The sequence below is a fragment of the Homalodisca vitripennis genome, chromosome 1 (assembly GCF_021130785.1).
Source record: "Homalodisca vitripennis isolate AUS2020 chromosome 1, UT_GWSS_2.1, whole genome shotgun sequence".
In the NCBI taxonomy this organism is placed as follows: Eukaryota; Metazoa; Arthropoda; class Insecta; order Hemiptera; family Cicadellidae; genus Homalodisca; species Homalodisca vitripennis.
The window spans coordinates 17,953,380-17,980,222 of record NC_060207.1 but is presented as its reverse complement, the minus strand read 5'-3'; the positions used below and the strand labels follow the sequence as shown (position 1 = coordinate 17,980,222).

The 26,843-nt window shown below is 32.8% G+C and overlaps 1 protein-coding gene across 1 annotated transcript in view; it reads left to right on the top strand.

The window, feature by feature from the left end:
* The window catches only part of LOC124357857, a 204,874-nt gene extending 186,508 nt beyond the window's left edge, over window positions 1-18,366 (top strand). Inside the window, exons 8-12 of the mRNA XM_046809936.1 lie at window positions 2,755-2,819; window positions 3,341-3,421; window positions 6,383-6,847; window positions 10,365-10,577; window positions 13,067-18,366. Of these exons, the coding sequence (XP_046665892.1) occupies window positions 2,755-2,819; window positions 3,341-3,421; window positions 6,383-6,847; window positions 10,365-10,577; window positions 13,067-13,167 (925 nt within the window). The 3' untranslated portion in view covers window positions 13,168-18,366. The remainder of the gene's footprint in view (window positions 1-2,754; window positions 2,820-3,340; window positions 3,422-6,382; window positions 6,848-10,364; window positions 10,578-13,066) is intronic.
* The last annotated feature ends 8,477 nt before the right edge of the window (window positions 18,367-26,843 follow it).

Genomic DNA, 26,843 nt, shown 5'->3' with positions numbered 1-26,843 from the left:
AAATTGAGTAAAAAATAAATGTTGTGCGTCAAATATCGTAAAACCTTGCATTGTAAAATTGTTGACAATATATAAACAATAGATATTATAGTTCAAAATAACATTGTTTTATAATGTTTTTGTCATTTCATATGCATTTATGCAGTATAGTATTTCAACCTGAAAAAATAGAGAACTAAATTATGAAAATGTGGTGCAACAAGTTACAAGACAATGGCCGACAGGGATGGGTTGGGTTGGTCTTGATGCGACGCCATGATTCATCTCTTTCGTTTCGCACTGCGAAACCTACTGAACTAAATTTACCGCTGAAAGATTGTACTGGTAGATCGTTTCTTTCACTTTACACTGTTTTTTTTATTTTCTTTATTGACAATAAATAACTGTGTGAATGTTATTATACTAACCTGCATAAAATATGCTGGTTTACAACTTTAGAATTGTCCCTTTTTAGAATATTCATAGTAAATCAACTATTCGTTGTAATGACTTTCTGTTTGCACTGGAAGAAAGAATATTTCATTCCGCGTCTATTGACATATGGCACCACTGTTTGCAGGCAATACGTAACTTGCTGTGATGGGTTGAAAATGACGTATTTCTTTGACCCGGCCACCCGCGAAATTCAACTCAAATGATGACTTCTTCAGAAAACATTTCACCACGACCGTAATATTGAAGTTAGAAAAAAAAGTGTATATGAAAAATGTAGAGTGGAATCTCACAATTTCATTGATACCAAAAACATGGTGATTGTTTGAAGATAAATAATTATTTTTAATGAAAAACTGAACCGACATACAATATGCTGGTTCCGCACAACACACATAAATTACAACCGACATAAAATACGCTGGTTCCACATTTCTAGGGTTTGTTAAAAATATACTATGTAAAATCTGTTAAAAATGAACAAATATTCTGTCTTGATTGAATGACAATTCTGTTTAAAATGATGAAACTTATGTTGAAATTGAATGAAAATTCTGTTTGGATTCAATAAAAAGTCAATTACAAATGATTGGTGATCTAATAAAAAACCTAAACAAACTCTATTGAAAAATCTAATCTAAATCAAATGAAGAATCCAAACAAAATCTTTTTCAAATCAAGAACACTTTCCAATCTCTTTTGAATAACGAATTTTCTCCAATTTGTTTCTGAATTAATGTTCTATCTTGATTGAATAAAAATTCTCTTTCAAATGTTGATAATTATGGTAAAATGTTTATGTTTATTGAAAATCTGTTGTTTCAATCAAAACTTAGTTAAAAATTGAAGTTATTATTCTAAAAATATTTTTAATATATAATTTTATAACATTTTTAACATTTCAAATTTAGTTTTTGGAAATTTATTGAATTTTATTTCATTTGAGCCAGAATTTTTAGTCATTTTTAACAGTATTACAAACATTGATGACAGAACTTTAATGAATTTGAGACAAAATGTTAATTAATTTTTTTTTTAAGTTTTCATTATTCAAAACATAATTTTTAACAATTTGAGACAGAATTTTATTAATTCTAGATAGAATTCTAATTAATTTTCAACAGAATTTAAAACAGTTTATTATTATTAAAATTTTGTACCATTGTTGTTATCGTTTTTATTTTTTAATATCGATCTAAACTACTTTTATACATTCTACAAAGTGATCTAATTTTTCCATGTTGTTTTCAAAGTTCTAGTATATTTTTTTCCATTCTACAACTACAACATATTTTAAGATTTCTTTAATTCCTTAAGGTTTTCTAACTTTAAATTATCATAGTTAAAAATTGTATTTTCTCTCACTCAATCTGTTTAGTTATTGAATTTATTTTATTTTATTTTTGTATTCTCTAGTTTAATATTATAATGTCTATCTATAATGCTTTCTAAATATTTCTTTATCACAAAGTGGACAATGAATCTTTTCATTCACCATTCATCAGCAAATAACTTGACAAAAGTTTTTAAACATCATAGAATTTGACTTTTACCTAGGGATTACTAAAAAATGCTAGACTCTTTATAGGTTGTTCTGCACTATTTTACATCTTTGACCTTAAATCTTATTTTTGATAAAAATTTATTATTCTTTTTCGCATTGTACATAAATCAATTCTATAACACTAAACATAGTATACTTGTATAAAGCAAATTTAAAATTTAAAAGTAATAATAAAACATGTATTTACAAAAAAAAGTCTCCTTTGAATGGAAAAAAAAACAATTTTTTATGAAAATTCCATACGGAAAATGTTTTATTTCACTAAACACAACAGATAAAACTATACACAATCACACATTTTTATTGTTGTTACAATAAAAATGCAATCTTTATGAAACTGGAAAAATTTATGTTTGATTTTTTATACATTTGTTACGTTTGTAATTTTTTAGCAATGTTAATCCAATGTTAATGTGTAAAATTTTAGCAATCCCAGTGAAAATCCCCATTTTTTCAAAGATAAAATATTTATATGCAGTAACGTTCTGATATCTGGATATTAGTATTTTCATATTAGTATTTACAGGCACATCTGTATAAGATGTTAGTAATTTCTTGTAATTTCTTTACACGTCTGAATATCCAGACATTAGGACCCAAAGGTGTAATTACAATGACTGAAAACCCATAATTTTTCAGTCTACGGTACTGATCCTAATTGTGTAACTTCACCGCCTTAATATCAGTGTAATGAATAATCAACTACACTTATATGTAAGTAATAAAATTGAAATGATCAGTTTTAAATGTTGTTGCAGCCAAAATGGATACATGTGCATGATGTTCCACAAAAGAGATGCACACATCATAGAGGTCCAATCGGGTAAGTGTGTTTAAAACAAAAATATTACCACAGAAATGTAATTACAACATTAAGTAATTTACGAGGTTAGCTATGAAACCTCAAGAGTTCTTGAGTAAAAATGAAACATACACCGGAGATTGAAATCAACGAGTTTGAGCAAAGGCGAGGGGATTTGCGTAACGTGATTTATCCATTGTATGGCAGTGATGTAATTGGATGAGCAGTATGGATACAAGCGACACACCACAAAGCTCACCCGTAGACAGTGGCTATGACAGTGGCTGTGACAGTGGCAGTGGCCAAGTTAGTGGAGTGTGCGTTTAATGTGATTGTGGTTGATGCAGTTGCCACTTTCAGATCACCACTATCTAGTTTGGTAATTTAATTACGATTTACTCGTGCAATCTCTAATGTATGCTTGTAATAAGTTTGTTTTTAAACATGTTACATAAATATTTTAATATTGGCTACAATATTGTGGTTCACCGTTCTCTGGTAGTGGTGAAAGTGGATTTCTCATGTACTCTTGTATTTTCAAGGAGGCTATACGAGGAGACCAGAAGATGCTTGCAGTCCTGGTTATTTTGACAGGAATAGCATTCCATACATCACTTTAGTTAGTAAGTACTTCTTTGATCTACACTTTGCTAATAACAGTACTGTTATTGACTATTCTACATAATTATGTACTAATGAATGTTCTTTATTTCATTAGAAGACTAAGTGAATTTTTTCCTATTTTTCTTTTAACCAAATATTCTTACATAACCAGTTCACAATCCATCTCTTGTAGTCTGAGGTTAAAATAAAAGAAACCTTACATCAATACGACATAATGGTTCACTTATTTCTTTAAACATTATTCAAAAATCTAGTACTATATTCCATTCTATTTTATTCTCTCATTCTATGTGGGCTCTTAAATAATGTGAAGCAATAATTTTATAATAACATCCTATTCCATAAAAAATAAAATAAATTAATTGTAATTGTTATTGCAAAGAATAAAATGTATCCAACTATATTGTACCCAGGATACTTAGGTACCCTGAAATATTTCTGAGAATATCTTTATCCAATACCACTAGAAGAAGGTATATCATTATTTTATTTTTCCTGAAATTTTATGGGCAATCCCTCAACTTCTGCTAAGTTTTCAGAATCCAACACTGTTTTATTAATGGATTTCCTCTCAGTGACTATTTGGGATGAAGTAATATTATAACTTCAATAGTTGTCACACTTAACGTGAAGGGACAAATAAAAGGACATCACGTTGTTGTTCATCATTTTTCAAATAGTATAATAAATCATATGTTTGTTCACCCCTATGTGAACATAACATGTATAAGTACAAACAGAGAACGATGGAAATAAATGGGTGATCTGTTGATCTCCAGTTGGCAGTCGCTGATATTGGCGGACAATCTTCTGCTTGGCAGCCCAAGGGTTAAATGATAAAAATACAATTAAAAAAAAGTTGGTTCGTTGACAGCCATTACAAAAAGTTAAGAAAACAACTGAAACCATAAATAAATTAATGATTTCCATAACAATAAACTACAAATACCGATACTAAATTTTGAAGATATTGTAATATTTTAAACACATTATAGATTTTAATGGATTTTGAAGGTTCCATAATACTCATTATGAAGTCAAATGAATAAAAATAAAATAATTTTAACTCAGAAAATAGTCATTGTACGCAGTACTACATCTTATTGCAAATGTTGGTTTTGTAGCAAAAGAAACAAATGTTGTGGTTAAATGATTTTTTAATTAAATACCATAAAAGTCGGTGTTCAGTGATATTGATTATAGTGATGATCAATTTGATTGTGTTGTAGCTAATTTGCTATTTTTTCACAACAGCTTGGTCTTATTAGGTGGTTGTTTTGAGGTGAACATACCGTGTTTATTGATAATTATAAGTGCTTACAGTGCACATTGTGATGTGTTGTATGCTATAATTTTATATATGTTGAAATTCATCTCTCCATGGTCACGAATAGTGAGTTTCATGTACTATTTAGTGGAATTTGTAATAGTGGAAATATTACAAATCATCTAGTTATTTATAAAAAAATATATATCTACAACTATACATTTTCTAAGCTTTTATTATTTTTACATCAGATTTTTATAAACTCGACTTCCAAAATATTTTACATATTCATATTATAGGTTACATACTGGGCTCGATTTGAGGCAGAACAGAATTGAAATATACTAAAAATAGCACTATTGTTATGCACAGGAAAACTTCATTGTTCCTCAGAAATACATAAAAACATTGTTTTGAGACCTTCATATTTTAAAATGGATTAACCCCCTTTCTTCTAGAAAATATCCCTCAGATACTGTGAGGTACAGTTCCATCACCTCTAATTATAAATAAGGCACTTGTATTTTATAAACAACAATATTCTATAGACCATCGTAAAAATTATTTCAAATAAAATTTGTTCACATATCTATATATATAAAAATGAATGTTTGTATGTTTGTCCTTTATGGAATCGTGAACTATTGGACTGATCATGATGAAAATTTGTACGTATATGTATTTTTCCACGGAGAAGGTTTATAAGCTATGCCCATCCCTTTCCCGATTCAGGATTCCGCCCCACTGGTTACAGAAATACCCATAAGAAATGCATTGCAGCAAACATATGTTAACGTCTTTTCAAATTTTTAATCAGCTGTTCTTTGTAAACATATATTACACTTATAGTTTTAAAGCATAGAGTAAGCTTAAGAGAAACGACAAATTTTGTTTAAACTGTTTTTGCAATCACTGTTAAACATAGACTTTACTATCCAGATAATACAATTCAAATTTGACGTAAAAATTCACCTTTAACTGCAATATTTATTTAATATAAACCATGCTCATGCTTGATCAGAAGAGTAATGCAGATATCATAATTACTATCTTACGTTGGCTACAAATATAAAGAATGTTATAAAATCAACCTTAGTTGTTTTTTTTGACAGAAGTATGGTTCTCAAAACTCCGTGTGTACATATTCTCTCTCGATCGAGACAACAAAGCAAGCTCAATCGTGGCATCGGAGATATAACTAATTTAATCTAAAATTTATTATAGTAAAAAAAAAAAATTTACTAAGTAATATAAGGACTTCGGTTCTTAAGATTTGCGTGCGAAGCCGTGGGTAACAGCTAGATAGAGGCAGGAATATGGTACATACCTTCATAATACGCCCAAGAGGCTCACGATGGAACGACTATCAATTATCTCAGCAATGTTTAGAATGTGATAGAAAAAGAATAAGTGAATATAGTGTACTGTTTTCAACGGGAAATTGCGTGCGAAGCCGCGGGCAACTTTTGCAAAAAAATTATTGAAATGCGCAGCAAAGCGCGCCGGGCCCGCTAGTGTTGTATAAAAATGGTGTACAAATTGTCTAAATTATCCTGTCAGTTAGAGAAAAATCAACTGTCAGGTCGAGGGTTAAAATATAAAATGTGATGCACAAGGATTCTGCACAAAACTTTACTTTATATTGAAACATAGTATTAATTTCACTAAGCCAATAATTATTTTTTTGTTTCAGCTGAAAATCCTGAACAGAAGAAATGCCCACATTTTGGCCGGTTTTCCGTGACAGGTGTTAGTCGTAAAGAGAGACACACAAGGTCACACAGCCAAGAGAACGTTCAGAGCACGCCCATGGACTTGTACAGCAAGAGATCCTACAGTCCTATAAAGTGGATAAGAACTGAGGATGGAGGAGATATCCAAGACCTCTACAACACCCGTAAAACAAGACTGAAAAGAAACCTGAAGCATTCATACAAAGAAAACATTAAGTTGAACAAAAGTAGAAACTTTGATGTTATTGGAAACTATTTAAAAGTTTCAAGGAAAAAAAATAAACGGTATAGAAGAGACTTGGAATCGTACTCACAAACTAAAGCCTGCTCCTTGGACTTCAAGACCCTGATGGTCGGTTGTGGAGCCACCGACACGATGGAGTTCCGCTCGGACTGCTCCGCTCCAGGCAGCAGCATGGTATCTGGTCAGTATTTTCTATTCTTTTCATTAATCCTCAGAATGCACTAGTTTATTTTCAAATACAATATATTAATTACTTGCTGTGTGACTCCCTTCTTGCCAAAATTCACTTGAAACTCGACTCTATGAAATTATGCCCACAGCATGATAATAGACAATGTTCAAGCAACAGGCAAATCACTGTGACACTCCTCCCTATTTATTTTTTAACGGTTACACCACATAACTTATTGACAACATACTTCACAACTCAATCAAAAGAAAAGCAAGACAATCCAGAACAACATTACTACCCCTATTGTTGTTTGTACAACATACAACAATATTTAAAATCAGTTACAGAAAACCTTTAAAAAGCATACAAACAAATCTGTCACTATCAGATCAAACAATAAATTATCACAAATATTATTAAATCCCTAGGACAAAAACTCATTTGAAAATAAATCATTAATTTATGACAGTAAATGCAATGACTGTGATAAATTTTACATTGGCCAAACAAATAGGAACATCAAAACACGATTCAAAGAACACTTTACACATAAAATATGGAAGAACTGAAAAATCTGCTATTGCGAAACACTGTATTGATTCGGGACACATCATCATCTCTAATAAAAATTTACGGTTATTAAAAGAAACCTGAATGCTTATGAAACATTTTACTTTAACAAAAATGAAGAAAAAGTTATCAATAATGAAGGCAGACCTATTCAAAATTCAATTCTACTCTCATCACAATTTATAAGAAAATTAAAATTAAAATCTGTTTCCATATTTTATACTGGCTAACCATATTTCCAAATCCTTTACCATGTGTTGTTTTAATATTTATTGTTTCGAAAAATGTATATATTTATTCATTTGTGATGTTGTCTGATGATGGAATCTTCAATTCTGAAAGGCTTCGCACTAGTAAAATTTAGATTGGAAAATGTGTAATAATTTACTAATGATAATAAATTAATACCTTTCCAATGCTCCATGAATCTTCATTGCTCCTTATGTTTTACTTTACAAATATTGTCAATGCCAATTTCATCCACAAACGTACAAGCATTTGGTGAACAATGTTATCATTTATTCAGGAAGGAAGAGAGGAGTTTGCTTGAAATTGGTAAAATATATTGACAAAATTTATCAAAGAAGGAAATGGACAAATTCCTGTGATCAGATCATCTTGAATAGTTTGGCACAAGAAGTACCAATCACAAATGCTCCTGGCCATAGCATGGGCTTCGATGATGCCTTCAGTGACACCCTGCATGTCTGGCAAAAACAGAAAAACATCTAAAGATAATAACGTACCTATGATGGGAAAGGTCGATTCAATGTGAATGTTGAGTTTGACTTCAGTTCACTTTCCTCTTAAGATTTCAGGCACTGTCACAGAATTGACTCTTCGAATCTTAAGTCATGTTCCTTTAAAGAAATCTAAAAAAATTCTGCAATGAATAAAATCAAAATGAACTCTTTACATAGTTTTGATATCAAGGTTTCGACATCATAGACCTAGACTACAAAACATAGTGTAATCTAGGTAAATAGGTATTCTCACTGTCTTATCAGGTGTACAATTGAGTGTACTACGATGATTTAGTAGGCACGATCCCAAAGTATGATGGACCAATCGATTTTCTACACATAACGTGATGGGGAGTGTTGAATCAACCCAGATTGCAGGAGTCAAATCTATGGCAGTGTCAGATTTCAAACACTGCACTAATAAGTGGTGCTCTATGAAGTGGTATCTTTTATACTTTAATAACCTACATGAGTCTACAAATGGGTGTATATCAAGCTCCCCCGAAATAAAAAAAAACATTAAAATTTCACCCATTAGTTTGTTGTAAGCTATAACGAACATTCATGGGGTCTTAAAGCTTAACAATGTCCTGGGAAGATTCCCAACTCCCAGTTTTAGGAGTATATTTTGTATTTCCTAAACCATTCAGTGTGTCGGCTCCCTCTGAAATAATTTTCTATAGACGCCACTGAGTATACATGCTGACTGTGGCAGAAACCTTATTGGCTAGCAGAAATACTCAACACCACTCAGTAAAGAGCCGCAGAGAAGGTGCAAATTCCAGGATGAGTTTAAATATCCCATCATGATGATACTGAAGATGAAGTGGAGAGCATGCCTTATTACACTTCCATTGCTGGTTCTTGTTACAAGTAAGCGAAGATGAAGTGGAGAGCATGCCTTATTACACTTCCATTGCTGGTTCTTGTTACAAGTAAGCGAAGATGAAGTGGAGAGCATGCCTTATTACACTTCCATTGCTGGTTCTTGTTACAAGTAAGCACATGTCCATGATCACAAGAAGTGAAGCATTAGGCGGTTTGTGATTTTTTGGTGATATAGCTATTCCTTTAAATGACAAAAATATACTTAGATATATATTGCTTTTCACTATTACAAACAAAAATAAGCATAAATAGAGAAGGAAATGGCACTAATATCCACAGCAATGCTCCTTGTAACTAACTACATCCCACCAATTGGATAAATGAATCTGCCAGAACCCATGCAGCATATTCCTGGCCTTAATACTTTACTTTTGACACATACTTAGTCCCATACATGTTTACACCGGATGTAGCAGATATTTGTATGCAACTTTTTTAGTTGACAATATTTATTGATGACAAAGTACGTTTGCGCTCTTAGTTTTCTTTGACTTTTGTAGACAAAACAAAGAGGTTGAGAGGTTCATAGTTCAGATGGCGAGTGAGGAGTACGTGCTCACAGCAGTGAGCACGTACTAACTACTTTCTTTCGTAGTTAGTAGTTTGCGCTGCGTAATTCCTCCCCCCTCCCCCCGCAGTGCACAGATTTCTGTCACAGAGAATGGGTGTTAACACCCATTGAATATCTCTGGATAGTTCTGTCTCTGTTCTTTGACTACTCCATAGAAGCACTCACTAATTACAGAACGCGATGACAAATGTTGCATTTCTTTGATCTTTTCCAACTCTTGGTGTAAAATGCAAATTCTGTTGCAGGCACACAAAATCTGTTGTCAACAATATTTATGATAAAATAAGTGCTGTTATGTGAAATTTCTTCAACATTAATTTGGTGGTCAACCTAAAACCTAACCAGGAAAACATTTTGGGGGGGGGGGGGATTTAATTACTGATATTTTCCTGTAGTGAGAAAAGTGCAGTCAACCGCTTATGCCCTATTTTGTAACCTTAAAAGGTTCTTGACCCTTTTCAATATTGAGAATGATCTTTCAGCAGTACATGTCAGTAATACCAAATTATTTAAATAATAATAATAATAGTTTGCTAAAAAAGTTATTGAAAAAATTAAAAATTGGGGGTGTGAATGCCTTGAACCCCCTTGATGGCTACATCCTTGCGGTTAGCACATGGTGTCAATGGGAATTAAGTTTTAATCATTTTTATTTTAAGACTTTCCAAGTATAGCAATTATATAAATTAACTAAATGTCTTTACGTCATAGCTTGAATAAAGATTGAGGGTCTGATTGATAATCACTATTACAGCATACTCATGTCATGGAGGATGGTCTGAGAATGGAACCCATTACTTGATTACTACACCACTGAGTCGAAGCTCGAGGGGTGCGAGGCGCTATTGCTTCGTGTACCAGAACCAGGCAGAGTCTGTAGTTCTGTTCTCTACAAGTGCAGACACGTGCCGACGTGACATCACGCCCGGCTCTACAGGAGTTCTCGCATTCAACATCACCAGTCAAGGTATCACATATACTTCAACTGCTTTATCTCAGAAACTTAATAAATCGTTAAATTGTCAAAGTGTAACAATAGAATACTTCTGAAATAAAATATTTTAACTGTTCCAAATTGTAAGTTAGTACAAGTACAAGTCATCTTGTACAGTATAAATGAGTAACGGTTTAGTAGTATAGTTGTGTGGGAGAACAGTATATACATATTTGGGAGTATAGCAAAATTAAAAAAATAAATACTTTCTTTTTAAATTTGTAACAAGCACTATGTATGCAAAACTGACTAAATGGTGAGAGTAGTATAAATACATAATCTATTCAACTAATATAAATCTCAAAATCTCAATAAACAACGTTCTACAAACTGTCTACTTGTGAAGGAAACAGGATTTTTCCGGACTTTTGCCACCATTCAGTGATAAAAAAAAATCATTTACACAAGTTCACAATACTTTATCGTCAAAAACAAACTTCTTTACTTGTGTGCCATAATGCACTGACTTTCCTCCTCTGTATTTTCCTTCTCACATTAAAAACAAAATGTGTATTTTATTAAAAATAAAAAAAATGTTAATTTTGTTTAAAATTCAATACCTGTGGGGAATACATTCTTTGATTGTTTTCTATACATTACAATCTGACAAGATCCAACCAACGGTTCCTTACTTTGATTGAATTTTGTTTCAATAATGCAGTAGTATCTAACAGTAGCATACACACTTTAAGACCGACAGCTTTGATCTATGATTGTGATAGCACAATGGAAGAAAATGTATGGAAAATCAAGTATTGTGTAAAGTCTTAAATAGGATAATATTGATTTTTATAGTGTTTTGGAATACTGTAAATTTATTTTTCCAAAATCTTCTTGAAACCCCTGTAATTTGAAACTAACGAGAAGTAATTTACTGGGACTTTTATATATATATATATATTGTTTCTAGATTACATTCCATCATAAATGATGATTTAAATTCAGAGCTTTTTCAGAGTAATTAATAAATGCTATTACATTGTTGTTAATATTTATTACAAACTTTCAAGATTTCTTTGACTGTTAAGTTGTCAATGATACAGCCCTTTCTAAGAAGTGATTAATCTACCAACAACATTAACACACAAAATATAAAAAAATTAGGAAAAAATGAATAAAATTCCATTTTAATACTGTGAAAAAAATAAAGTTGCGTTTGAAAAATTTGTATTTTCTGCCTACAAAATATTACTTTCACAACATATTTGGTTGTAAAAAATTATTAAATCTCCACCAAGAGTACCAATATATTCATAATATTTGCTAAGCAACAAAAAGGAGTTACGACTCATTTATGCTGTAAAATACATTTAATCCAAAACAGCACTTGAATACAACATTACGGCAATGAACACATCAATAATTGTAATGTGGTTGTAATACTCTATGTACATCTTGCCTCAACCAAAGATAGGATTTAACGTAATTGCTTACACTTGTTGTTTACATTAAATCTGCAAACATAACAGCGTCTATGTCACTTGAGAGTATAACTTGTTTTTTCAGTTGAAGTGGAGCAAAAAAATTATTTAATCAATTGTGCATTTTGTATCTTGATTTATTCCTGGATCTGTTGCATTCCAAACTTTTATAGAGGGCAATTTGCATAAAAGTAAACCATTTTATATGGAGTCGTTTATGGCTCGCTTTTCCTCTATAAAGAAAACCACAACATTGTTGTGTACGTATACTAGTTCTTGCATTCATAAAAAATTATCATGTCCTGAGTTTTTTGTTTAGGACATAATGACTGTCATGAGAAAAGTTTTGGTTAAGTTTCTTACTGATGGATTTTTAAAATTATAGTTTGATGGTAGCATGCCATTGTCAGTAGATAAAGGTTTAGAAAAACTTGCAAGGTTGCATAGTATGTGGAGTATTTCTCCCTAGGAGGATTCACTCTGGCTGGTTGAACCCACACTAGACACTGCAAAACCGATATGTCACTTAAATCTGGGCAGCCTTATGGATGTCCAGGAGTGACACATCACTAACCGCAAATGTTGAGATTCTGGGTTGCAAGAGTAGTTCGATAAGTCTAGTTTATTGCAGGAGATGACTGTTGGAGTTGGTGGGATTCTCTAAAAGTCAAAGGTTCTTGCTAGCCTAGACACAAGGGCGTGCCATCCCCTGACTGGTATGGCTGGAGAGGCTGGTTCAGAGCTGGCTTCCTTTCTTCCAAGGAAACATGAATGAGATTAATGTCCTAAGTTCTTACTCATGAATCTCGACAGGAGGTAGTCCCTAACCCCAACCTTACCCATCCAGAATATCCTGTCACTCCAGAAGCAACGCAAAGGTCCTTTTAGGACTGATGCAATTTCTAAGATTCTGGTCTTAAGAGAAAAAAAATGTGGGGTATTTATATACTGTTTAAATCTAGTTTAAATCCAGAATTTGTCAGTTCAAAGTCTTGTTTGTCAGTTTAGCTCCAAATACTTCAATACAACGATTGGTTACAGGTCAATGTATGGAGCTAAGTGCTGCGTCCAGACCCTACCTGAGCCTCGGTACAGCAGTGGTCCTCGCCATTCTCCGTTTCCGGTTCGTGCCAGGCAGGTGATTTTAATCCGGACTTATCCTAGCAAAGTAGTTAGCCAATGAAAGCCGGGTCGGGCGCTGGCAGTGGTCAAGTGGCCTGTACATCATCACTCCTGGTGGATCGGTCTCTCTACTCTTTGGTTCGTTTCAAATCGTGATAAATGCGGTGTCTTTATATATAAGTATATGAACATATGTACAGAACGTTTTTAGGGTAAGAATTTTTATAGCTTTTAAACGTAATCGTGTTAGGGAGTATGTTGATAGGATGAGACTTGAAAAATAGAGTCTGTTGTTTGTATATCACTTTTAGTTGTTGAATTGTGTTTATAATGCCAACTGTAAAATTTGCTTGTGAATTAAATTTAGACAAAAGTGAAGTATTAAATGAGTCACTTCATAAAAAGGGGATTGAATATAAATGAAAGTATTAATTAATGTGTTAAAATCTTTTATGTGTATTTTCATAATTTAGTGAATTGAATAGATTTCTTTCAAGGCCAAACATTAACAATTCTAGAAATTTTAATTGTAATTGTTATCATGCAACCTCATCACTCTAGTGCAGTTATGAAAATCTACCAACTTAGTAAAGAAGAATAATGGTGCAGTGTTAATTATATTTGTGTTGAAACTACAGAGCAGCTATCCATAACACGATATACCAATTTGTGTAACTGGATTGGAAAACAATCTTAATCAAAAGTGTTTTATGTTCATGTTTTGCATTTTGGATATTTGTTTAACACTGTTGTAAATGTTAGTGTATTTCAAAGTATACAACTCTTAAGAGTAAAACTCACCAATCCTGTGAGATCTTGCTCATCCCGAACACTGATAATAACATTATAAACTGAGATAAAACTAGCAATGGTAATTCATAATTGGCACCAGTGAAACAATTTAGAGTCAGCCCTATAAAAACAGTGTTCAACATCAAACACTTATACACCATTTTTTTTAGATTTTATAGCAATGGGAGGTGTTTTATTTAAAGATACAATTAATAAGCTTCCAAACGGTTTTTTTTATTTTTTATTATAAAGTGCATTCTTTTGAATGTTTACACAATAAAGTGCAAAAAAGTTTTTTCTACTGAATAACGGTTAAAAACACTGACAAAATATAATGTTTGGATGCGTATTAATCACATCTGTAAAATGAGACATATCTCATAGTTCTACGTCTAAAAATACAGCCATAAACATGTATGAAGTTCAAAATTGTTTTTGAAGAGCTAAAATCAATACCAGCTGGTACTCAAGATCTCAAACACTTTTATACGTTATTTTTGGTCGTAGAATATTATGGAAGAAGCTCATTTTAAGGGTTCGATCAATATTGTTTTTATTTTTTCAATATTGCTATTAATTAGGCAGAAATAATCAAAACTATTATTTTACTTTATCATCTAAATATTTAAATTCAAGAATTTTACAAGAATTACTACTCAGCTTCATAAGTACAATAAAAAAATATACAAAAAAATATCTTTACAATGGCAAATCTTCCGTAACTCTAAAACAAAAATAGAGAAAATATGTTTCTGCTTTAACATTGTTGTTAAAGGTTGAGACAAAAAAATTATTTTGTCATATATTTAACCCTTTCAGTACACTCTCATTATGACCTCCAATAAAACTAGCATGGCTTACGATTGATCTCTTTCTTAGGAAATTCTCTTCTATTGAATTCAAGAAAAGCCAGATTGTGTGGTTATACAGCACACATTAGCTCACAATGCATAGGCTATTAGACTTTCTGTTTACTAAGGCACTCATTCATAAAAGTATTTATTTAAAATCAAATCATTCAATTTCCTTGTACCAAGTTAAATTTTGGCTGGCCAAAAGAAATTGTTTCTCAATTATGTAAATATTTTAAGGATAAGCAAATTCTACAGTGGCGCATTGGACATAAACAGACTAAAAACTTTGTATTATAATAACGTTAGTTTAATTCAGTTCAAGGTTCAATGCTATCGCTGTTTTTTCTGTTACTTTTACTGTACATAAATATATTTCTTTATATGTTAGGAAAATGAATTAGTCTAGCTTATTGTTGTAACCTATATGATTGTATGAACCACAATTGATTAGTAAATGGAAATGAAACTAGGACATTTCTGAACGATAAACAATGTCCGATGTAAAGAATAATACTGGTTTTTTTAAAGATAGTAATTGTTAAAAAATAAAACAAAAGTTTCTTTTGAAAAACTAAGGGATAGGACATCTTTTTTTCTTCTAAATAATACAAAATTTGGACTTTCACCTATTTTTACACGAATGATCACAGCAAAACGTTGTAGTAAAATTGGGATTTGTTTAATGCATTCAATTAATCTAAGAAGAGTAATTGACAACCCAGTGGATTTACTTGGCATTTTAAAATCCAATCTTAAATTAATACAATTTATTAATTAAGAGAATTTCAAACTTGAATATAATATCTATACGAGTTTTTACATATGGTTAATACTGTGAAATTGTAAAAATTTGTGAGTTAACTGTATATACCTAATAAAAGTTGAATATTAGGTAATTTATCAGATTTACAAATCAAATTTAAAATTTGTTTACAAAAATTATTAATTTGGTTCAGTTTTTTATGAATTTAAATTGTGGATTAAGGATTAAAAAACGAAAGCAGTCAATACTATTTTTAGAGTTGAATTAATACATAATGTCATTATTTAAATGTAGAAAGATGAAAACGGAAACATTTGTGGTTCATTGTGAACGTGTTTCTTCATATTAAAAATATTTTTCTTTTTTGTACAATATTGTTGTAATAAGTTTTGTAACACTTTTCTAAAATTCATGATTATTTCAAGATAGAGAGACTATAAATTAAGTGGTTTTATTGTAACCAAGGTCTGTGATAGATTCTAATAGCTCGTAGTGGGAAATACAAATTGTGCAGTAATGTATGTACAATATTAATATGTTAGTGTTGTGTTACAATTAGCTTTGGATGCTACTATAAGGTTGTGGTTATGATATTCCTGTTTCAGTGAATTTATTTTAACTTTTTGATTTTTTTCAGAAAAATATGAACTGATTATTCATGTATAAAATAATTTTACCACTGAATTATTTTATTTTATGTAAATGTGTTACAACGTACTAACTTTTCAATTCAGAATGAAATCATAATCACATCCTTTATCAACGCAACCTTTGCGACTTTGTTGACGGTTCTTATAAGCAATGTACAAAGTGATTATTGACAAACTTTAATGCCTCTAACTTATTGATGCGTCGATCAGTAACAAATATGATTGATTTATAAAGGTGCCTTGATTGTAACGTATTGTAAGATTGACTGGGGTTATTATAACAAATGTTACAATAGGAAGTAGTGACGAGTGGGTTCGAACAGTAAGTTGTCTTTGCATTGTTTGTTAAAATATCATTCAGTAAAAATAATTGAATAAAACACTACGTCACTTGTAAATACCGGTAGTCTCTTTGAAAACAATTTTTTACTTTCTGCCTTCACTTGCGATAAATAGCCACAGCGAATGCTGATTTGAAACAGCGTACATTCAATCTTAAAAACTTAATTAGTTTTTTGAAGTTATTTGCTGACGAAAGCAGAACACCAGTACTTTGTGCCTGGGTTAATTACGAGCACATATTTGGTTTCTGTAAAGAGCATCACTAATTTACTGTAAAATTAACTCCGAACATGCTAATTACAAGCTCCTTACTTAATTCTCCTTCACTGCGACTGATTTAAATCCCCCTAGGAAAGTACATAAAAGGCATAAAAATGAAAGTTTTGTAAACATTAACCTGCTGAAATGGCTCTTTAATAGTATGTTGAAGTATCAATCGAAGATTCACCAGTTCAGTTCTGCCTCTAGGCAAACGTCAGATAATTTTTTCCCTTTCCAATAGACCCGTATTTGGATAATGCTCTTAGGATGGGTGAGGCAAAAGTAAAAAACGAAGTTTTGGCAAAACAATGAAAGACAGCTGGATGTTATTTGTAAATATAGAAGACATGTATGTTGTTGCGATAATCATACAGTACTTTTTGTGCAAAGTTCAAAGTATCTGAGGCTAGCTGAAGCAACCCTCGAGTAATGAACTGATGACATATTGTACAAATTTCCTCAACTAAGTTAGGCTGGTTATTGTTTTGTTTGTTGATGAAATATGATATATTTTTACGTAGCGTACGCCGAAGTTTCTTCTCGTTTATTACTTTCCGTAGAGCAATAAGATTGATATTTTTGTTTTAGACACTTTTAAGATAATTTAGCGTAGTGAAGAAAACTATATTTTCTGTGTTACCTGCTTTCCCTACTTGACCCATGTAATGTTCTGTTAGCTGTTTAGTATTATGTTGTGCTACTAGTGTTTTGAATACAGATAATATTTTACAATATGTTAATTTGGATTATTAAAAGTATAGATTCTAACCGGTTGATAATATTTAGTCTCAAATATCTCAATTGTTTTCTGTATGAATATTTTTCAATTCCATAAACGTACCAAATGTTAGTGATCTGCTCCGAATAATTGGTATACAACGAAATATTCAAAGGTAACTGTAATATTAGTGGTGTTAAAATGGTGGTTTTTTAATATAATTTTAATGATTGCAAATAAATAAAATGCTTACAAAGTAACACAATAATTCCATAGGGTGATTAAATTTCTAGTTATGTAAAAATAGTACAAGGTTATTTGTTTTCTTAAAATTATACAGCTTCTGCTTTTTTTAAGATAAAATTATAAAATACCTTAATCTTGGATAACACCGTTGATTGCAAAACAGTAACCTAAGAGTCAACAAGAATCTTAAAGACTCTCTTTAAGACTTTTTTTAAAAGTTAAAGTTTTTATCTTGTAATTGAATTAGAGAAATAATAATCATAATTTTAACTCCATATATAATAAGTACAATCATGATTTAAAAAGCTAAATTAGGATTAGAAATATTGATTTACTTGTGATCTTAATTTATTTAAAACAGTCCAACAGGAAAATAAATTCCTACATATTTCACAATACTGCAGTTCCCACGTTCCTTCAATTTTCCTGTAAGATTATTTCAGTCTTAGTAGCAGTACAATAAGTTTCTCTGTAAACATGACTTATGTATAGGTTGTCAGATATTTATAGACTATGTTGTATATTATATTTATATATAATAAAAACAAGCAATACGTTGATGTACATACACATGCTCATATTTGAGTACAAAATTCTGTTTGAATTATTTTCCTTTTTCCTTAATTCTTAGTGAATGATTTTAGGAGAATCATATTTAATTTTTTTTTTTTTTTATTGTGATTGTTTGAAAACTATGTAGTTAATGACCCATGAACACTGATAAAGAATGTAAGTGAAAAGAAAAATTTTAATACGAAACCCTCTAAACTATGTTTTGTATCTCCATGAAAGGTTAATTTCAGACCAAAGCATAGGTAAAAGACCTTTGAGAGAGAGGCTTCTTTACATTACACTAGCACTAACCTTCTGATGTATTCTGAAGGATCATTTTCTTCTATGCGACTGTTTTTCAAGGCAGTTGTTGTAACTGCATTTGTGGGCTTCTTGCTTTCTTTACAAATTTGTTAAAACGTTCGCTTAAGTTCTAACCATGGTAGACTGGTTCTTAGAAAATGTACATTTCTTTAGTTTCTGTGTCCATTGTTCATACATCAGAATTAAATAAATAAATCTTATCACAAATGAAAATTTAAGATTTCACTTATTTGGCTAATGGACGCATATTGTTTATTTATATTTATGGATAAGTAATGGTTTTCATTGTGAAAATAGATTTAGTGTAATTAAGTGATAGATAAATTCACAAAATGAGCAATGTCCATAAACCAGTTGAAAACTCAACAAGACCATTTGTGTTTTGTGAGTACCTAGCATTAACTGAAGATATTTAAACAGCAAAAACAGAAATGTATCTAGGTAGTACTTATCACCATTTTTGACTACATTCAATGATATTCAGTGGACGTAACTCCACAACTGCATAACTTTGAATTATAAGTACTCCTATCAGCATGCTTTATTCATGAACTTTAAGTACAAAATTTGTGTCATTAATTAATAAAAAAACAACTTATGCTTTTAACAAAAATTTTAATAAATTGGTGAAAAATGTCTCTTCTAGAGATTTAAAATTCTTGTAATTATCTCCATCCATAAAACTCAGTTAAGGAGTAAAATGGGTGGTCAAGAAGCTAGTTCTTCTGCATGTGACGAAATCTTTGTGTGCTTGCCATCTTGAAATCCAGAGGAAGAAAATTCCACATTCTGGCACCATATATGAGGTCAAATCAAGATGTTTCGGATTATGATGCCTAGTAGCAATATGATGTTGTCTGCATATATTAGGAATCTGCAATGGTCTTTTAGATATCTTGATAAGTCATATGAAAATTAAATAAGATGAAAAGTACTGGATCCAGTACAGACTCTTGAGGGACTCCAAGTGTGATAACTGGCATAATATTACACAACGTCGAAATGTTCATGTTTTATTCTGTAATACTGCACAAGAAACACATCTATAACAAACGTGCCTTGGGAAGTAGTTCTGATGTTTTCTACTAGATGTCAGCACTTCCTCGGTCCTCTGTTTTGAGTGTTTGCACCTTGGTGGATTTATTGTAACAAAAAATAGATAAAATTTTGAACAATGGTGAAGGGGGGATGTTTTTGGGCTCTGGAAGTCATTTTTGGTGAAGGTATGCATACATTTTCTTTAACTGTGCAGTGTTAAAAACAAGGAAGAAGGTTGTATAAATAATTCCCTATGACAAACGTCTGGGGTGACTTTAGATCACCTCAGTGGGGTACTTGGTTCCCAAAGGAATCCCATTTGTTGATACTGACAAATTAAATAAACAGGGTGAACAATACAATGCACTGAATAAAATATTCTCTCTGTTAAGAAAAACCTTTACATTTTCAGAAGCCTTAAAAATGCAAAGATTACCAATAACGCAGCCTAAAATAAAAATGAAGCAATATATTGCTATTGGATAGGAAGAGGTTTGGTGCAGAAGACAGGTAGGGTTCACAAACACAGAATAGGGTAGATGATTAAGCCCCCACACCTTACTGCTAGTAAAATAATTCATATGCTGTTGGAGACCCACTTCCTGAGGTGACAATATTGATTGCGGATCTGAAATAAGAACCTTTCTCACTGGGCAAGAGTGCAGGGAATAAGTATGGACAGAAAATTAGTGGAAACAAAAGTTTCACCAAGAGCAGAATCGGATAAAAATCATCTAAATCATTTAAGGTCCAGTATTAGACATGTTTCTTATTTCTACTACCATTAAAGGTGAATCAATTGTAATGTAAAGCTAGTCTTTACTTAGGATCTCGAAATTGTGGAGAAAACCCTTAGGTGTATGGATCAGAAAATTGTTCATTATTCAGGGAGGACCTTCCTGCCCAAATCTATGGTACAAGAACGTTACCTCCTTCAAGTGGGACTGTTGAAAACTCTCAATGGATTTAGGATGAATGAGACGCTCAGAATCTCATCACTAAATGTCAAGAAGCAATTAAAATTCATGTTAGAGGGAAATTTACCAGCATTGCACTGCTTAGTTGACAAGTGTGACAAGAAAAAAGTAAGCCAAAGTACTATTGCACTATTATTAGGTGGGAAACACACCTTGTTTAAGAAGCAAATAGTCTCCATACTTAGAATTATATAAGATCAGACATGGTTCCTTAACTGGGGTCTGGGAAACAAGCACTTAAAGGTTACAAGCTTATGAGTATGATTCTATAGTTGGAATAAGCTTCCACCAAATTCTGGGAATACTGATAAAATATAATCAAGTAGTTATGATATCGATGACAGTCCATAAGAACACATGAAAAGCAAGGATATTGAGTAACTGGTAGGAGTCGAGTAAGTGACAAGTCTAACCTTCGAATTGTCCCTTTAATTTGTAGAAAGGGATTTGTGGGTTAAGTTGGTTAAGTGGCAGAATACCCACTAAGATACGAAAAGTTGTTTGATAACCCTTCGGGAAAACAGTCAAATTGAACCATACTTATTATTCACAAAGGACAATCATGAAAATCAGCGGGCTGAATGTAGGAAAGAGGTCACAAATAGAATTAATTGACAAAATCAGTGCTATAATTAGGTCTAGAACGTAAAACATCAAATTCAATTTATCAGTGTGAAACCTGTGCATTGCAGCAGTAAAAAATAAAGGTCTCTGTTATTCCAGGTGTGAAGTTGTAGAGATTGGAGATACAGTTGTCAAATTCACATTACAGGAAATTCCATACGGAAATTTGTTCATAGAATATACTTGAGTAGAATCACAGTAGAAATCCGAGTTTCAATAGGTGAACTGCGCCTTAAATAATTGACAAGGGTTTCCGTATTCGAGATAGCCCCAATCCCGTTTTACTGTATTTTCAATAATTAATTATTGATCCCTGGGAAATTAAAAGTGGTTCCAATATATTGAGGACGTACCGCCCCAGGCCAAACAGCCGTTATGGATCACCACCAGAACATACTTCTCGTAGTTGATCCACCGTCAACACTTGATTTAGCTGAGAGCTCTTTTTTCATTCAGAAACAAAAGTTTATGTTGGTAACTATTAAAATTCGTTTGAGCTTGCACAGTGACCAAAAACTCCATACATCTGAAAGTGACCCGTAAAATGTATTTACAGCAGTGACCATTTGGGTTGCCATCGTGTTTAAGACTACTGTTCGGGCAGTGGTCCTAAATGGTGGTCCTAATAATTAGGACCATACTGTTCGGGCATACAATAAATTAATTAATGGCCGTAGATGCTATCTATAAATGTCCCGCGGGTCCCTAGTTACGGGCAATCTATATCGCCGTGAAAGTAACAAAGAGATAAATGTACAAAGAGATAAGGGCTGATCAAGCTGGCATACCTAAGAAACTCGTCTTTTCTGACAAACTCAAAAGAGGGGAAATAGTATGTACAGAAAATGAAGACAGAATTATTATTACAAGACGACAGAAGAAGAGGCAAGTCCTCATGCTATCCACAAAAACAGTTGATAGGGTGACTCTGAAAAAAGACATAAAGGGAAATCCCACCTTTTAGCCGATAGTTGTAGAAAGCTACAAGAAACCTAAATCAGGCATTGTTCTTGCTGACCAAGTGTTATCGTACAGTTCCGCAGTGAATTATTTATAGTTACATTTTCCATCTAAATCCTAATGAATACTTTGCTCTTAAATAAAGTTTTTTGGACTTCTAAAGTGATTTGATATTAAATAATGTGCTTTATTGTATATTTTGTCTTTAAAAAATATAAGTGTAGCTCGTACTTAACCATTAAACTTTTGCTGCGGTGTCGTTAATACATAAATACCCAATGAATCAAATAAATTTATTTCCTTTTAAAACTTTACTCAGAAGAAAAAGATAGGTCATAAAAGAAATATCGTATTATAAATCAGCCAAAGAGTAATACAATCATGTATTTATCACAGCAATACATTTAACTGGGGTATACATACTTTGTTCCATCGTACGTAAAGTTAATGGAGAAAACTGTTTTGTGTAATTATTCAAATATAACCAACTTTCATTTCCACTTGCGCGCGTTCATATCTTGAAAGCTACATTTTCGGAAGAGTAAAGTATAATTTTCAGCTTACGGGGCGAGCCACTCCCCGATCCTGTATAAATCTCACTGCTAGGAATGAATGAGACTTTACATATACTACGCGAAGCGGCGCATCTCCACCCTCGCTCAGCCGTTCCTTACAGTAATGGTGCTCATCTATCGCCTTGAGTATGCCTGCTTCACAGCGCGTTCTTCAGGAAATACACTACTTACCTGGTTTTACGGCCGACAAAAAACATTACAATCTCTAGTTGACCTAAACTATAGTACTGTATATTCTTTGTGTACAGTGTGTAATTGACAATGGAAGATTTGAAAGGATAATGTGATCTCGGACATTTTCACATCGTTATTTGTTACAAAATGTATAACACTACGTTTCGAGGATTGAAATCTACCCTCTTCTTCAGGTGTGAAAACCTGGAAGAAGAGGGGTAAAATTCAATTCTCGAAAGGTAGTGTTATACTTTTTGTAACATACAGGGTGTAAAAAATTGGTTTGGTAACTCCCAAATGATTACAGGTAAAGCAATAAAACTTGGTACATCGTTACTGCACCTATAAATCTCCGATTTGAAGTAACTACCACATTTTTATCATGTCAGGGGATGGCCCGCAAGTAGTTGGAAGAAAATCTTAAATGAGAGCATAAGTTGAGTAGTACATTGTTTAACTTTCACAACTTGAGCCAAGACAAGAATATTAAACCATCTTGAACAGGACATATATTGTAAATGTTTCAAACTTTAAACCAATTTTTTAAATAGTGATCCCGTTGAGGTTATTTGCGGCGTGGCCCATTTTAGCTAAACCAGTTTCCTGTTTCCAGTTGTGCAGTTTCAATACCAGCCTGCAAGTTGTTTATAATTCTATTATTTGCAAAAAGCGATGTGTCGTCTGCATAGATGACTGAGTTTACATTGAGGTTGTTCAGAAAACCATTTATTATAACTAAAATAAAAAAGGACCAAGAACGGACCCCTGAGGTACTCCTATTGTCACAGTTTTCATTGTTGGGTTAGATCCTTTCACACGCACACATGTTGCTGTCAATGGTTCACATAATACATTGAGAGACCTCTAAATAGATGAACTCTTATATAAATGTCTTCATTGAAGTGCATAAAATCCAAACGAGAGTCAATACTGTAATGTACTTCGGTCTAAAATTTGGTCACAAATTAGTGTTTGCAGGATACAATACTCTGAAGTGTCGAGGACCATTGCATGCAGTAATAACAACATTTAATGATGGTGAAATGGTTAAGTTAACATTTTTGAGAACACGGGTAAAGAAGCAGAGAAAGGAAGCCTAAGTACAACGGTTGCTTATTATTGATATAATAAAAGTAGAAAAATCTAAAAAAGCCTCGAAAGAAATTATCTAAGAAGCCAGATTGAAGAAAAGAAAAAATATAGGGAAGAATGAAGACGCAATATAGTGCTGAAGACTTTTAAAAGTAAGTTTTTAAGTATACATTATTCCTTCCGAGAGGTTTTCCGAAACTTACTATTTTTAGTTTTTATATACCTGTATTTCAGCTTTGTAGTAAGCTACTAATCTGAAAATTACACAATTGCAACTTTAAACTTTTCTAAAAAAACAATTTTTTTATAATTTTTATTTTTTAATAATTTTAAATGAAAATAGGTATCTACATATTTACCTCAAGGAGTCCTCAACATGTAAAAAAATCATTGTAATAAGCCTAGTAGATATTGCTCAGCAGGTACATGAAATGTGCATAGCTTCACATTTAAACGCATGTAAAACCACGCAGAGGCCTTCTCCCCATAGTAATAGCTTCTAGGAAAAACGTCAGATTGATGAAGTACCTTATCTACAATGACGAGCACGAAAAAAGCTCATTGGAGGCGTTCCAACGAAAAGATGTGTTCTTGTATCGGCCAATAAGCATCAAGCGCTGTGGTCAGCCTGATCACTAGCTTTAATAGCACTTGGCCTATAATATCTGGAATGCAAGGCCCGACTAATATAGCCGCACAAAGGTATCAGATAATAATCTAGGGCATGTTACTGCTTCGATTTAGTGATTGTATTGAATCTAGTCCCTGATAATATGCTAACATAAAATTAATTTTGTAGTAGGCCTAGTATAAATTTATAACTATAATAATTTTATTCCTAACACTATATCTTGGATAGATATATTGATATTAATGCCTATATTACTACTAGTAAACACTGTGCTGTAAACAGTAATTTTCAACGCTAACAATGTAAGTACGCTTCGACTTGAGTTATTTTTATAAGTACGTAGATACTTTAGATTAAAAACACTAAAAAAAGGTGCTACAGTAAAATATGGTATAGCAATATTGCAAAGGTGTCAGAAACAATTCTGAGTAAGTTTTTCTTAATAGTAGAATATTACAAGATCGTTTTAAAAATAACCTGTGGGCAGCCTAAACTACGGACGCCTTTATCATTGGGCAAAGTGCGAGAAAGGTTGTGGAACTAGATAGAAGCTTCACTCCCAGTGTGAAATTATCGCAGTTTGACAATGAAATGTGGAGTCATTCAACCAAACTGGGACGGCGCAGCGCGTTTTATGAGTGAGAAAGGTCGTGGAACTAAGCAGAAGCTTCACATCCGCCCCGGGGTGAAACTATCACAGTTTGCCAATGAAATGTGGAGTCATTCAACCAAACTGGGTCGGCGAAGCGCGTTTTATGAGTGAGAAAGGTCGTGGAACTAAGCAGAAGCTTCACATCCGCCCCGGGGTGAAACTATCACAGTTTGCCAATGAAATGTGGAGTCATTCAACCAAACTGGGTCGGCGCAAGCGCGTTTTATGAGTGAGAAAGGTCGTGGAACTAAGCAGAAGCTTCACATCCGCCCCGGGGTGAAACTATCACAGTTTGCCAATGAAATGTGGAGCCATTCAACCAAACTGGGTCGGCGCAGCGCGTTTTATGAGTGAGAAAGGTCGTGGAACTAAGCAGAAGCTTCACATCCGCCCCGGGGTGAAACTATCACAGTTTGCCAATGAAATGTGGAGTCATTCAACCAAACTGGGTCGGCGAAGCGCGTTTTATGAGTGAGAAAGGTCGTGGAACTAAGCAGAAGCTTCACATCCGCCCCGGGGTGAAACTATCACAGTTTGCCAATGAAATGTGGAGCCATTCAACCAAACTGGGTCGGCGAAGCGCGTTTTATGAGTGAGAAAGGTCGTGGAATTAAGCAGAAGCTTCACATCCGCCCCGTGGTGAAACTATCACAGTTTGCCAATGAAATGTGGAGTCATTCAACCAAACTGGGACGGCGCAGCGCGTTTTATGAGTGAGAAAGGTCCTGGAATTAAGCAGAAGCTTCACATCCGCCCCGTGGTGAAACTATCACAGTTTGCCAATGAAATGTGGAGTCATTCAACCAAACTGGGACGGCGCAGCGCGTAGCCAACCGTTATGAAAAGCCTCTGCAGTCAGGCACCACTTCCGCTATTTGCATGTCACGTTCTGCATAATATAGGTCGGTCTGTTATACAATAAACGGCACTTATTGCTAGCTTCAAATCGTATTTTGTAAATACTAATATGTTCTTTATATTTGAGTATTACTCCTGTTGTACTAAATGTATTAAGTTTTAAATTTAAGTAATTAGTAATATAATAAAAATCTCATCTGTTACAATGGGTATTACTTTAGACTTTTGTTGATTTATCTTCAGTTTTATTTCAATGGTCAGACAATTGTGCAAGGACAACAGTGATACCACCATTGACTGACAGAGAAGATCAAGAAAATTGGAGAGTTTAGAGAAGACGGGTCGGAAATAAAAACACAACATAATGCATACGGCTAAGAGATGGCTTATACATAACTTTCAGCAACAAATTTTGTATAAAGGTACAACTGCAGGAGCCGCCGAGCAGTATATAGTATACGGGTGACCTCGTATTTAGTTATCCTAATTCTAATTATTATACATGATTGATGTTTGTGCTTCTATAAAACTAAAAATGTGTACTAAAAAAATTGTTTCCATTTCACTTTTTAAGTTTCCTTTGTGTTACACACTGCCCTGTCTACGTATATAA